The 15,240-nt window shown below is 39.1% G+C and overlaps 2 protein-coding genes across 2 annotated transcripts in view; both read right to left on the bottom strand.

Annotated features, from left to right (window-relative positions):
• Positions 1 to 5,294, bottom strand: part of PTH2R (parathyroid hormone 2 receptor) — a 141,754-nt gene extending 136,460 nt beyond the window's left edge. Inside the window, exon 1 of the mRNA XM_017889351.1 lies at positions 4,928 to 5,294. The gene's annotated coding sequence lies outside the window, so the exon portion shown is untranslated. The remainder of the gene's footprint in view (positions 1 to 4,927) is intronic.
• Positions 5,295 to 6,374: 1,080 nt separating this feature from the next.
• The window catches only part of PIKFYVE (phosphoinositide kinase, FYVE-type zinc finger containing), a 99,628-nt gene continuing 90,762 nt past the window's right edge, over positions 6,375 to 15,240 (bottom strand). The window contains 7 exon segments of the mRNA XM_017889399.1: positions 6,375 to 9,946; positions 10,495 to 10,569; positions 10,983 to 11,244; positions 12,355 to 12,483; positions 13,679 to 13,782; positions 14,185 to 14,361; positions 15,045 to 15,104. Coding sequence (XP_017744888.1) covers positions 9,831 to 9,946; positions 10,495 to 10,569; positions 10,983 to 11,244; positions 12,355 to 12,483; positions 13,679 to 13,782; positions 14,185 to 14,361; positions 15,045 to 15,104 — 923 coding nt within the window. The 3' untranslated portion in view covers positions 6,375 to 9,830.

Here is a 15,240-nt window from a genome sequence, read left to right as displayed (position 1 = left end):
AAAAGAAACTACCATCAGAGTGAACAGGCAACCTACAGAATGGGAGAAAATTTTTGCAATCTACCCATCTGACAAAAGGCTAATATCCAGAATCGACAAAGAATTCAAACAAATTTACAAGAAAAAAACAAACAACCCCATCAAAAAGTGGGCAAAGGATATCAACAGACACTTCTCAGAAGAAGACATTTATGTAGCCAACAGACACATGAAAAATTGCTCATCATCACTGGCCATCAGAGAATTGCAAATCAAAACCACAATGAGATACCATCTCACACCAGTTAGAATAGCAATCATTAAAAAGTCAGGAAACAACAGATGCTGGAGAGGATGTGGAGAAATAGGAACACTTTTACACTGTTGGTGGGACTGTAAACTAGTTCAACCATTGTGGAAGACAGTGTGGCGATTCCTCAAGGATCTAGAACTAGAAATACCATTTGACCCCACGATCCCATTACTGGGTATATACCCAAAGGATTATAAATCATGCTGCTATAAAGACACAAGCACACATATGTTTATTGCAGCACTATTCCCAATAGCAAAGACTAGGAACCAACCCAAATGTCCATCAGTGACAGACTGGATTAAGAAAATGTGGCACATATACACCATGGAATACTATGCAGCCATAAAAAGGATGGGTTCATGTCCTTTGTAGGGACATGGATGCAGCTGGAAACCATCATTCTCAGCAAACTATTGCAAGAACAGAAAACCAAATACCGCATGCTCTCACTCATAGGTGGGAATTGAACAATGAGAACACTTGGACACAGGAAGGGGAACATCACATACCAGGGCCTGTCGTGGGGTGGGGGGGGCCGGGGGAGAGACAGCATTAGGAGATATACCTAATGTAAATGATGAGTTAATGGGTGCAGCACACCAACATGGCACATGTATACATATGTAACAAACCTGCTGTTGTGCACATGTACCCTAGAACTTAAAGTATAACAGAAAATTTTAAAAAAAGCTTTTGTTCATCAAAGGACACAATAGTGAAAAGGCAACCTACAGAATAAGGGAAAATATTTGTAAATCATATATCTGATAAGATGATAGCATGCATAATATATAAAGAACTCCTACAATGCAACAATAAAACAATCAAATTACTCTATTTTTAAAAATGGACAAAGCAACAAAACAAAAATTGACAAGTAGTACCTAACTAACCTAAAGAGCTTCTGCACAGCAAAAGAAACTATCAACAGAGTAAACAACCTATGGAATGGTAGAAAATATTCACAAACTATGCATCTGACAAAGGTCTAATATCCAGAATCTACATGAAACTTAACAAGCAAAAAACAAACAAGCCCATTAAAAAGTGAGCAAAGGACGTGAGCAGACACTTCTCAAAAGAAGACACATGCAGCCAACAAGCATTTGAAAAAATGCTCTACATCACTAATCATCAGAGAAATGCAAGTCAAAACCACAGAGAGATACGATCTCATATGAGTCAAAATGGCTATCATTAAAAAGTCAAAAAATAACAGATGTTAGTGAGGTTGTGGAGAAAAGGGAACACTTAGACATTGCTGATGGGAATGTAAGTTAGTTCAGCCACTGGGGAAAGAGGTTTAGAATTTCTTAAAGAACTTAAAAGTGAATTATCATTCGACCCAGCAACTCCATTACTGGGTATATACCCAAAGAAATGTAAATTGTTCTGCCACAAAGACACATGCACACATATGTTCATCATAGCAATACTCACAATATCAAAGACATGGAATCAACCTAGATGCCCATCAGCAGTGGACTGGATAAAGAAAATGTGGTACATATACACCACAGAATACTATACAGCGATAAAGAAGAACGAAATCATGTCCTTTGCAGCAACATAGATGCTGCTGGAGGCCATCATTCTAAGCAAGTTAATGCGAGAACAGAAAACCAAATATCACATTTTCTCACTTACAAGTGGGAGCTAAACATTGAGTACACAAGAAGGGAACAATAAACACTGGGGCCTACTTCAGGGTGGAGGGTGGGAGAAGGGGGAGCGTCAAAAAAGCTACCTATCAGGTACTAGGCTCATTTACCTAGGCGACCAAATAATCTGTACAACAAACCCCCATGACACACAATTTATCCATGTAACAAAGCTGCACATGTACCCCCAAACCTAAAATAAAAGTTGTAAGGAAAAACAATAGGCAAAAGACTTGGATAGACATTTTTTCCAAAGATGATATATAAATGACCAACAAGCATATGGAAGGATGCTCAACACCACCAATCATCAGAGATATACAAATCAGAACCATAGTGAAATGTCACGCCAATTAGGACATCCATTAAACACACACACACACACAAACAAGTGTTGGTAAGGATGAAGAGAAATTGAAACCCTGTGTACTCTTGATGAGATTATAAAATGGTGCAGCCACTATGGAAAACAATATGGAATTTCCTCAAAATATTAAAAGTAGAACCACCAAATCATCCAACAATCCACTTCTCGGTATTTACCCAAAATAACTCAAAGCAGAGTCTCAAAGAAGTATTTGCATACCCATGGTTACAGCAGCATTACTCATGATAGCCAAAAGGTGGAAGCAACCTGTGTCAGAATTCTCCAAAGAAACAGACATATATATGATACCTATGCATCTATGATATAGATATATCTATATTGATGAGACATCTATATATAGATTAGATATATAGAGATGAAATAGATACATAGATGCCATATATGAGACATCTATATAGAGAGACATTGATATCATATATATGAGACATCTATTTATCTATGGGATTGATATATAGATATCATATCTATATGAAATAGATACATAGAGGAAATTTATTATGGGGATTAGCTCACATGATTATGGAGGTCAAGAAGTCCCACAATATGCCATATGGAAGCTAGAGAACTAGGAAAGTTCATGCTGTAATTCAGTTCAAGTCCAAAGGCCTGAGAATCCGGGAAACATACAGTGAAACCGCAGTCTGAGTCCGAAAGCCTAAGAACCAGGGAAACCACTGGTATAACTTCTGGGGTCTGAAGGCCTGAGAACCAGAAGTTCTGATGTCTGATGGCAGAAGATGGATGTCCCAGCTCAAGGGCACGGGGGTGGTGGGGAGAGAATTGGTCCTTTCTCCACCTTTTTGTTTTGTTCTGACCCATCCACATTGATGAGGGCAGATCTTTATTCAGCCTGCCAGTTCAAATGCTAGTCTCTTCTGGAAATAATGTTTCACCAGCTATCTGGGCAGCCCTTTGCCCAGTCAAGTTGACACGTAATTAAACATCACACAACCCAAACATTTGAAGAAAAATTAATGGATAAACAAAATGTGGTATATACATACAAAGGAATAGTCTTCATCCTTTTTTTTAAAAAAAAAAAAAAAAAGGAAATCCTGATGCGCTACAACTTGAATGAACCTTAAGAAATTATGCTAAGTGATGTAACCAGGCAAGAAAAAACAAATACTTATGAACCCATTTATATGAGGTAATGTAAGTAGTCAAATTCATAGAAACAGAAACAGTAGTTACCTGGAGCTTGGGAGTAGGGGCAAAGAGGAGTTACTTAGTTTTGCAAGATGAAAAAGTTGTGGAGATCTGTTTCACAACAACATAGTTACACTTAACACTATTGGATTTTACAATTAAATAATGGCTAAGATGGTAAAATTACATTATGCATTTTTTACTTCAAAAAACCAGAGCACTGGTTGGGTACGTCCTGCCCAGAGTCTGCAGCTGGAGTACTCTGAAAAGGAGAGCAACTACAACCTCCCACAGCTGACTGCAGGAACCCATCGCTGCCAAGCCTGGAGCAAGGGCCGCACCCAGATGGCCACCATCTATCTGCCTCAACAACCACGAAGTGCACAGCTCTAAGAGTGGGGCCAAGTGGGCCAAGGTGCCCGAGCTCAAGGAGCACAACGGGCAGGTAACAGGCATCAACTGGGCCTCCAAGGGTAACCTCATCATGACCTGTGGCACAGGCCACAAGGCCTCTGTGTGGACGCTGACGGACTGGGCTGGTAAGCCCACACCCACTGCCTGCTGTGTGTATTGGGCCCACAGGACAAGTTTGCTGTGGGCGGCAGCTGTGTGTTATCGCCATCTGTTATTTCCAGCAGGAGAATAACTGGTGGGTGTGCAAGTACATCAAGAAGCCCATTGGCTCCACCGTCCTCAGCCTGGACTGGCATCCCAGCAACGTGATCCTGGCTGATGCCTCCCGTGACGTCAAGCACAGGATCCTCGGTATACATCAAGTGCGTGGAGGAGCGGCCGGCACCTCCACCATGGGACTCCAACATACCCTTTGGGGTGCTGATGTCTGAGGCCAGTGGTAGATGCGGCTGGATGCTCAGGTTGGCTTCTCAGTCAGCGGGTGCCACACGGCCTGGGTCAGCCACGACAGTACTGCGTGCCTGGCTGATGCCAAGAAGAGGAGGGCCTTGCAACCCCGGTCCCCAGCTTCATCACAGAAGGCAGCCTGGTGACAGCAGGCCACAACTGCTTCCAGGTGCTGTTTTACCCTGGCACCTGGTGGGTGGCTGGATGGACGAGGCCAGGTAGAGCTGGTAGCGTGGCTTGCCACCCGCCAGACTCCAGAGCCTCAAGCAAGCGGGAGGGCGGCAGGGCCCCGGGAGCGGCCTCCACTTGCCGCACAAGCACAGTCTCAGACAGGTCTGGCCCAGAACCGCGGTCCTGCACCCCAGGCATGCCCAGCGCCTAAGCGAGGACCTCAGGACCAAGTGACCTGCGAGGAGCACTCTGCCCTCATCCCAGCTGCCAGGGAAGGGGCCCCGAGGGGCTCGGGGAGGCCGCGGCTCCGGGTGTGACACGAAAGTTCCTAGGGACCAGTAGGAGACCCCGTGGGGGCTGCTTCCGAGGAAGGCGGGAGGACAAGTGGAGAGCTCTTCTTACCTGTTCAAGGAACCTGTGCCTTCTTCTTGAAGAAATGCTTTCGTTTACCGTAGAAAAGAAGAGAAAAGAAAAGCACTAGGCTGGTGACAAACTGCTTCGAAGCATAAAAGGTCATTTTCAAGGGAAAATCATTTTAAAACTCTCCATTTTTAACAATATTAACCCAGGAATTTTATCAGATAATTTCTCTCCAAGAAACCTGTGGGTGTATGGGGACTGGAGAGCGGGCTGCCTCCCGAGCCACATCCGTTCCTCCCGCCCAGCAGGAGAGCATGGAGGCAGCGACTGGACGCCCCGCAGATCTGCCACCTCCCGGTCTCCCTGCACAGCTGGCCACCAGCCCAGCCACCTCTCAGGGCACGCTCTACCCAGTCACCCTCGCCTTCCCCTGCATGAACCCAGGCAGGGGGCGGGCCTCCCAGCTTCGTGCCCACAGGTGTGAGTTCCTGTGAGAGGGAAGCCTCCCCTCACGTAGGGGACCTGTGGTCCCCTGGAGCACGGAGGCACTGGCAGAGGAGACCCCTGCCCACCCACAAGCTCAGCCAATCGCAAATGGAAGAGGGCGGGACTTCTTCCTTTAGTGCCCTATCGGAAGAAAGAAGGGCAATGCTGCTTGCCCATTATTGGCTGAAATGAACTGTGGGTTTACCTAAGTTACGGATTCTCCAGTGGTTAACCAGGAAGAGAATGAACAGAACAGAAAGCGACACCGCCAGGCCAGATGAAGCAGAATAGTCTGGAGGGAGGGAGCCTAAGGCCGATTCACACTGGCTCTCTAGAACTAAATCAAAAGGAAATCCCCAGCTTTCCACACCGAAGTAACAAAAGGACTGGAATACTCCCTTTGCAAGCACCCTCCTCCCTTTTCTGCATGGCAGACTGAAAAGTTAAAGTATCTCTGATTGGTTGCTTTCTGCAAGCAGACATTGGCATAGGAGTGTAACTTTGTACCTTCACTTCAGCCTCTGATTGGTTGCTTTCCACAACCAATCAGATGCTTGCATAGGCTGTAACCTTTGTAACTTGAGCCTCTGATTGGTTGTTTTCCATAACCAGACGCTTACATAGGGTTTAACCTTTGTAACTTCACTTCAGCCTGATGGGTTGCTTTCTGCAACCCATCAGCCTGATTGCAGGCCACTAATTCATTCACACAGGGTGTACACCAAGTAACCAATGGGAAATCCCTAGAAGGTATTTAAACCCCAGAAAGTTCTGTAACGGGAGCTCTTGTGCCCCAGTGCTCCAACCCTGTGGAATGTACTTTTGTTTTCAATAAATCTCTGCTTTTGTTGCTTCATTCTTTCCTTGCTTTGTTTTGTCCAATTCTTTGTTCAAAACGCCAAGAACCTGGACACCCTCCATCAGTAACACAGAGACTAGGCTTGCATGACAAATTCCATTGCCTTTTGTTGTCAATTTCTTCAAGCAGATTCAAAACTAAGTTGAGTAAGTAGATTCTCAGTTTATTAAGATTTCTTTATTTACATTACAAGTCTCCAAAAGTTCAAGGCAGTTATCTTTTAAATAACATATCAATCATATAAAATAGCTAGAACCAAAGTAGAGAAATATATACAATATAATACATTAAGTACTTTCAATATAGTGGCATTTTTCATATTAAATTAAAAGAGGCTACTATGATTTACAATGTCATTTCTCTAGTTTAAAATTCAACATGTCAAAAGACATAATGTACATTTTTTACAAAACTGACACAGCAGTATTAAAACTGCTAATGATTGTAGTTTTTATTTTTTCTATAATACACTGCACCTGTGTTACAAAAACAAACAAACAAAAAACAAAAAGGGATTGCACTAGATGGTTTAAATACTGCATAACTCAGTATATTAATACTTGAGGAATAATGAATGGCTTGATCCGTTTTATGATCAGGCTCATTCACAACACTTTTCACTCTTCAAGCTCAGCATACTCCTACAGGTAATTACTTCCCTTGGCAGTTTTACACAGGGTCGCTGCAAATGGGTAAAATGTCATGAAGCTGATGACCACAAAGCCATCACAAAAGCTGATGTCAATATAACCCTAGTATTTACAATACCTAATAAGAGCCAAAGCTAGAAAACCACTCACTGCTAAATCATGGAAAAAATTATAGTTTGTAAGAAATTTTGAATATAAAGTATTCAATAGACTACAAAAGAGCTTGCAACAGCTTGTTCCCATTATTTTTCTTATGTCAGAATTAGAAAAAAGTAAATCCTTCCTATTTTTTAATAAGTTTTGATGGCATCAAAAAGCTTCACATTTATAAATAAGGTTTTTGTACAAAGCAACATGTTACTGACATAGTTTTCTCTTGCTACTATCAATTATTCTTGGGACTCATATTGTATGTTAAGGAAGGAAGTATTAAGATTTCTTCCTCATTCCTAAATTTTCAGAATTAATATACTCTAGGCCTTGAAGGAGAGGAAAACAGCCATTTAATACTTAACACTGAGTAGGACAGTATTTGAAACATCTCATATCTATGATAGTGGCCTAAACAAGAGCAGCAAGCGACCAGACATACAGTTCTACCACTCAACAGAAACAGTTAAATTTTACATTTCCCCTTCATTAATACTGTCCAATTTTAAAAGGAGAGATTACCTTTGCAAGGCAGCAACTACTGTTTCAGAATGTATTATATTGAAAATTTTTGCCACAAAGTTACCTACTAGACAAAAGTACTTTATAACATAGTTGTTCAAGCCATGGGCAAGGAAAACAAAATCAACAGGACACATTATTGTCAGAAGCCATTCCTATTGAGCATTCCTGCTATGCACATAGAATTGAAACTAAAAACAAAGAAACAACCTGATTGCACCTAGTGGGAGACACCTTATACTTCAAGTGTTCATGACTACAGGAAATGGACAGGATAAATAACACTAAGTATCCTCACAGAAAAAATGAACAGAGACAAGACAGTGTTGGCATTTTAAATCAGATACAAAATCCATTGTTCCTGGACACAAAATAAGTGAATAATGTTCCACATTTATTTTTTTACTTCTGTACAGCTCCTTTACTAGTCTTTGATTTCAAAACTAAAATCCTCAGTGTTTTGTGTATCTTTAAAAGGCACATACACATTTTTAAAAGGGGTCAAGCGGAACTTAGCATCACATTAGTCGTAAGTCCTTGGTCAACTTGCTTCCAGTTCAAAACAAACCACATTTTTAATAAGCACCAAATACCAACCTACTGCCTTCATTCTCTAAAGCAAATTTTCTATAATGTTCCTACTCAAGTATTCATCATACTGTGTAACTGAACTTGTCCAGATTTCTTATTATGTGAAGGCTAACGTGCTATTATTACAGGCAGTCCAAAAACAGTGAAATCCTTACAACTTTGTAAATCCCCAAATTATCCTTGTTACAAAAAGAAGTCAAGAGGAAATATTCTGGGGTTACAGTATTTCCTCAAAGATAGTTTACTACTTCTGATCACTTTTTAAACAAAAATGCTATTAAACAAGAAGTTCCTTACTAAGAACAACTTTCTTTTTTGTTGTTGTTTCATTTTGTTTTTTTGAGACAGAGTCTTGCTCTGTTGCCCAGGCTAGAATGCAATGGTATAATCCTAGCTCACCGCAGCCTCTGCCTCCCAGGTTCAAACAATTCTCCTGCCTCAGCCACCCAAGTAGTTGGGGTTACAGGTATATGCCACCAAGCCTGGCTAATTTTTTGTCTTTTTAGTAGAGACAGGGTTTCGTCATGTTGGCCAGGCTGGTCTTGAACTCCTGACCTCAGGTCATCTGCCCGCCTCGGCCTCCCAAAGTGCTAGGATTATAGGCGTGAGCCATCGCACCCGGCCTATTTCTTAACATTTCTTAGCAGTCAGAACTAGCTATTATGTAGAAAGTTGGAAAGGGGATGTCCAAGTGGAAATTTTTTTATTTTATAGATGTCACTAATAAATTGCTGGTTATATTGAAAAGACACTTTGCCTCTGTGAAAAAAACAAGTGTTTCCCTCTCACTCAATTTCTTGGATTGGGCCTAATTTATTTTATATTTTAAAAATCCTTCATTAATAATTACTTCATTAGGGTTTAGTAACTGCAGACTCATTTACTAATGATTTACTATGATACCCTGAAAATAGAGAAAAAACCCTAGAATATGAGCATATGCAAGTAAATGCAGTTTAATATATCAATTGCACAAAAGTTTTAAGCAAGTTGTAAAATATCGCAAAAGAAGGCTTAAAGTTAATGGCTGTAGCCTCCTGTCATCTACAGAGAAAACAAAATTTTAAAAACATCAAACATACTCAAAAACAGGCAAGCTGGAAAGATAAAGAACATGACAGGATTCTCAGTTTAAGTCAAATTCCTCAATAAAACAATAAATGCCCACGTGTTTAACTGGCCATTAATGGAATAAATCAGAATTTTTGTAAAGGTTTCAGAAATTCTAATAAGTAACATTAAATTATTACAGAAAAACCCAAAACAAATTCAGCAGCTCTACAAATGCTTTCTAAGCAGAGAATGTGTTAAATGTGATGCCAGGATAGTCAATTTATGAGACATTGTTTTCTTCTTAAAACAATAAACTAGCAAATTTAACCCATTTTTTTACCCTATCTACTCATCTCCAACTTTAGCCCTTTGAAACATGTCTGTATTTTAGCTTAAGAAAATTTCCAAGCCACTTCCCAACCTATAGACAGCTAATCCACAGGTATCAAAAACCAAAGTGCAAATTCATGGAGTTTTTACCATTCCATTACGGACAGTCTAAAGAGCCACAGAACTGAAAAGCCTTTGTATACAGTGGTGAACACGATGAAGAAATAAAACATGTAGCTTATTTTTGGTCCTTTGTTCCTGTCCCCTTTTCCTTCACAGTCCATTTCAAAATATGTGCTTGATTTCAGCAATTCAGACCCAAGCCTGTCCAGTGGTCTGGTACCATTAGGAAATACTTGTCCATTGCCTCACAAAACCGAGTCCTGTACAACTCCGGAGACACCACTGTTGGCATTTTACCTAAGATTATGAAAGAGAAAAGCAGGGGAAAGCTGTTAAATAACTGATTGGGCAACTGAAGTCAACTGACCATGTTCTTTCATATAAACTGCCTTAAAGATACACATGCAGAAGCAGTCTAAGTGAGCAGGAAAGGATATCTGCTATGCCATATGTCATGGGACAAGGTCCTACCTGGTAGGAGTTTCTGTTTAAAAAGACTCGCTCCTGTCTAGAGATGAGAGATGTCTAAAAGCACAAATGAGGCTAACAGTGCTTAGAGAACTTGGAAGTCTCAAGTGTTAATTAAAGACAATCTCTTAATCAGAACATCTGGCTTTTTAAGAAATCTTTTTGAGAACCTCTGACATTTTAACTCAAATTTACACCCAGTATTTCCCCACCTATACAATTCTCATTATTGTTTGGTCACTTTAGAAATGACAATGAAATCAATGATAATCACTTATTTTTTACAACTAAAAAAAAAGAATCAGTATCCACTTTTAAAATTTTAATTGATAAGAAATACATGTGAACAATTTAAACAGAACAAAAATTCTCTTCACCTTGTCCGCCTAAAATTCCTGTTGATTTCACAACCATCTCAAGCTTTTTGTCCCATGTAAATGTTCGAATATAATCTGGGGGTAGAAGGAGTGAAATTAGCAATAAAGCTATGTTAATAAATATAATCAAATGACAATAGCAATGACTATTACTACTACTTATATGACAGTTAACTTTTACTGAGTGCTAACAATGTGCCAAGTGCTGTTCTCAGGGTTTTCTCCACACTAACTTGTTTAATCCTCACAACAATCACAAAGGGCCTCATTTATAAGTGACTTTTTGAATTCACATATTTTTGGTAAAGATAATGAAAATGAGGAAACTAAGTAGAAGAGACTAGAATAAAAAACTGTTATTTGTGAAATTTCAAATGAAAGTTTGTGAAAATATTCAATAAGCTATTATTAGACCAAGTTCAACAGAATCTTTAAAATTTGACTCTGACTTCAATCATGAAATATAAGTAGGATACTCATTGACTTACCTATAATTCCAACTACTAGCTCATTGCTAGTATCATCTCGCCCAACCAGCAAAGAATAATCTATAATGAGGTGGCTAGAAAGGAAATGGGAGTCACTATGGATCGAGGTTCTCAGCACAGCTTTGGAATGAGAACGAATGTATAAAGGGTTGTCTCGAACCATCTTTAGGAGATTTTCATCTAGCAGGACCACATCACAACTCTCTTTTCCAGTGTCAGTTTTTACATTCCGATTCCTAAGAGAGCCCTTCAAATCAAAAACCTAGCAGAAAGAAAATGCTTTGTCACTTATGTATGGGTTGCCACAAATGATTAGTTAATGTAAGTAAATCAAAAAGGCAGAAAGACTCCTTATAGTCAATACCATTACATACACTCCAAAGTTTAACTGAAAATTGAATCATAAGTTTTTAAATGCATGGTGATATCATTGTACAGTACATAAAATACACAGTAATATAATTCTATCATTTAAAATTAACACCTAGGTACTCAATTACTGAAACATTTCCGAAATACACTGGCCAATTTAATCAACTTTAAGATACATTAACAAGTAACTCCAGAAATATATCATTGGATCACAAAACAGTGTTTAAAAGAAAGAGAGAGAGAGAGAGAGAGAGAGATGCAAACAGTCTTAAGAAACAAACTCTGGACACTTACTTACAGCAATGTAGAAGAGCATAACGTAGGAATATTTGGGTGGTAGGAAAAGCAATGCACTCAAAGGACAGGGGACTTGAGTACCAGGACCAGTACAACCTGTAGTATATTCTACAGACCAATGCTGGTCAGTTGCTCCTGGCTCACTACGACATTAGGGAACTAGTGCCAGAATATAAATCAATTACATTATTAAGTATATTATTTAGTTCAGCTGACATTTTTCTCATAAAAGGTGTTCTCAATGAAGAAAGCAGTGCACTGAATTACATTCTAGCACACACGTTCCTTATCTCATCACAGACTAGAAACAGTTCAAGGACTAGCTCTTTGAAGAGTACTGTTTTAGAATCTAGACTAACCTGAGTCTAGGAATAACTGAGTGATTTTGATTAAGTACTTAATTTCTGTAGGCGTCAGCTTCTTAATCTTTAAAAAAGATGTGGGAAGTAGATCTGCCTTCTTATTCTACCAATTCTGTGATTCTAGAATATTGGATATGCTGTATTTTAAGACCGCCCCACAAGAATAATTCCTCTTCGTTCTTTCTCCAAGGCTGAGCAAGTCAAAAGTTAAATATGGGCTAGTAACCAAAGTTTAATATTTACTATAAAATAGGATATTACTCTCTGATTCACTGTATTTAAGAACCAAAGGTACAAAAGATTCCAGTAGTTAAATGCTTCACAGAGTCCAATACCCTTACCTGTGCCATTTTTCTCCCATAGAATAGATTTTCCATGACAAGGAGATCTAACTTCTTCTCAGTGTTGTTCTGAGAGTTCTTATAACCAATTCTGTAAACTCCAAGAATTTTGGCCAATGCCGTGGGCCTCTAATGAAGAGAAGGTCAAAATAAATTCTTATCAAAAAGGGTTATTTATAATTTAATACCAATGTAAGGATTATCCAAGTAATAACTGAACATAATTTTCTATTAATATGACCAAAGGACTTTGAAAAAAACTCAAACTCTTGAATCTCAGAAGTGAGTATACCAGCAATGCCAACAAAAATATTAGATCCTTAACATTCTCCCAAGGAATAATCTTTCAGTTGATCAAATTCAAAAACTTCATTGTGACATGTAATTTCCCCCAATACTATGCAATAAACCAAGATACCTTCAAAAAAAACCCCAAAACTATGTAACTCTTTCATGATTCTAAGATTACAGTTGGGTTGGGGTGGGGGGCACTGGTGGCTGCTCAATGACAAGTGAGCAAACCTGGGCCACTGGCTGCCTCTCTTTCTAGCTAAAGGAAGCATCCCCTTGTTTCTCAATACACGTTTCAAATTTCAGTCTCAGCAAAATTACCAACTACTGAATGTGCACCTAATTTCATCCAGTGTTAATGTCTTAAGTGATTTTTTATATAAACTAATTAAAGGCAACTTGCTCAAGATCATTTGGTTCCTCACTAACAAATGCAGGAAATACAGAGTTTAAGATCTCTGAGACCTATAGTACCTCAATAGCGTAACAGAGATCAATTCATGTCCTGCATATATCTTACCACAGAGAAAACTGCCATTAGGACTGTTACAGTTTGGATGTTTGCCCCTGCAAATCTCATGTCGAAATGTTATCTGCAATGTTGGAGGTGCGGCCTGGTGAGAGGTATTTGGGTCATGGGAGTGGAACCCTCATGAATGGCTTGGTGTCCTTGCAGTAATAAGTTCTTGCTCTGAGTTCACGCCAAGATCTGGTTAGTTAAAAGAATGCAGCACTTCCCCCCACCCCCAACCCCACTCTCTTGCTCCATCTCTCACCATGTGACATGCTGGCTCCCCTTGCCCTCCACCATGACTGTAAGTTTCCTGAGGCCCTCACCAGAAACAGATGCTACCAGAATTATGCTTTGTATACACAGCTTGCAGAACCATGAGCCAAATAAACATCTTTTCTTTACAAATTACCCTGCCTCAGGTATTTCTTTATAGCAACACAAGAACCGACTAACAGAAAGACTCAGGATGTGAAAAAAGCCACCAAACTTTGCTTACAGACCATGGTTTTAGATTTCTACCTTTTGTTGAACAGCATTTGTAATATAATTGAAGTAATGTGGTGCAAAGTCGAGGAAAGACTGGACTTCCAGACGAGGCATTTGCTTCAAAATAAATCTATCATCTAAAAGGCAGAAATTTTATGTGTTTACTCAATCACGATACATACTGTAATCTATAATACATTATTCCAAAGATCCTAAACGATTGGGTTGTTTTATGATTTTAAGGGAAATTTTCTAATGTCAGTGAAAATTTTGATCAGAACACAATTCTCAATGAACTGAAGGGATCCTGTGGATTTATGTAGTCAAAGACCCTTTACTTTTGTCAATAACACATCTAAGTTCAGTTCTAGAAGATCTACTTTTTAAAACTACCAAACAAAACTTTATAAACACCTCTGTTAAACCTAGTAGGTCATAGTTATGAAAGTTCTTATTAAGCAATATCCTTCCTGCTGCACTTTCTGAGGGAAAGAGATGGAGACTACTGAACCAATCAATAAACAATGAGAAAGGCTCACCTTCAGTTGCATAGAAGGCAGCTCCTGATTTGCCTCCCCGGGCCTGCCAGGGGGATGAATGGGAGAGGGAACGAATGAAATCTTCCTCACTGCTGTCCAGAATCACTTCACGCATCTTATGAAACTCTCCCGCATAGTAGAGCCGACAGTAAAACTTGGCATTAGCATCGGAAAATTCTATAAACAACAGAAGTTTTTTAAAAAAGCTTTATGACTCAGAAAATATCTTTCCTCCTCCGCTCCCTCGTCCCCTGCCCTGGCCAAATACAACCATTTAAGTTTCTCCATGATGGCATTTTGCATGTTAGACCCAAATCCCTATTTATCACAATTTTGTTAAAGTGATCTTCAGGGGGAATTAAAGAACATCATATGACCATCCTTACATATTTTCCAAAAAAAGAGAAAAAAATGAAAATCACACACAAAAAAATGACTGAGTTCTAATTTTACCCTTGTTACCTACCATATTAACATCATTGTACTTTTATAGCAATGCTTAATAAATATCTTAAAATTTAATGTACATATTATTCTGGATAATACATTTCTGGCACCCATATACACAATTCTAAATCCAATTGTCAAAATTCTGTGGCTCTAGATTACATAAGTAAATGTTTAACTATCAGAAATGAAAGCATAATTTACAAATAAATGCTTTTGATAAAATTTCTTTATACATTAAATGTATACTTTATAAACTATAGATTAAATATACCTCACATCAGCACACAGACTTAATATTCATTTCAAGAACTGGGACATTTATTCAGTATGAAGCTAGAATTCTCAAATAAAAGAGTTGGCTCAACTGTAGTCCCTCTCCCCAAACCAATGATATAATATCTCATACTTACGAAGTTCCACATGAGGATTTATGAGTTGTTTCTTTTGTGTATCTCCTCCATCTACTTCATCTAAAAGGTTTAATATCATTAGTAAAGCCAAGGTTTTGAGTAATTATCAGTTCATTTTGTCCTTTCCTTTTCCTTGATGTAACAAAAAAACTTAGCAAATTAAAAGCAAAATATCCTACTCAAGTCACTATCAAGC

This window comes from Rhinopithecus bieti, unplaced genomic scaffold (assembly GCF_001698545.2).
Source record: "Rhinopithecus bieti isolate Rb0 unplaced genomic scaffold, ASM169854v2 scaffold_17939, whole genome shotgun sequence".
Taxonomy (NCBI): Eukaryota; Metazoa; Chordata; class Mammalia; order Primates; family Cercopithecidae; genus Rhinopithecus; species Rhinopithecus bieti.
Note: the sequence above shows the minus strand (reverse complement) of the source record. Positions and strands in the feature narration are given on the sequence as shown.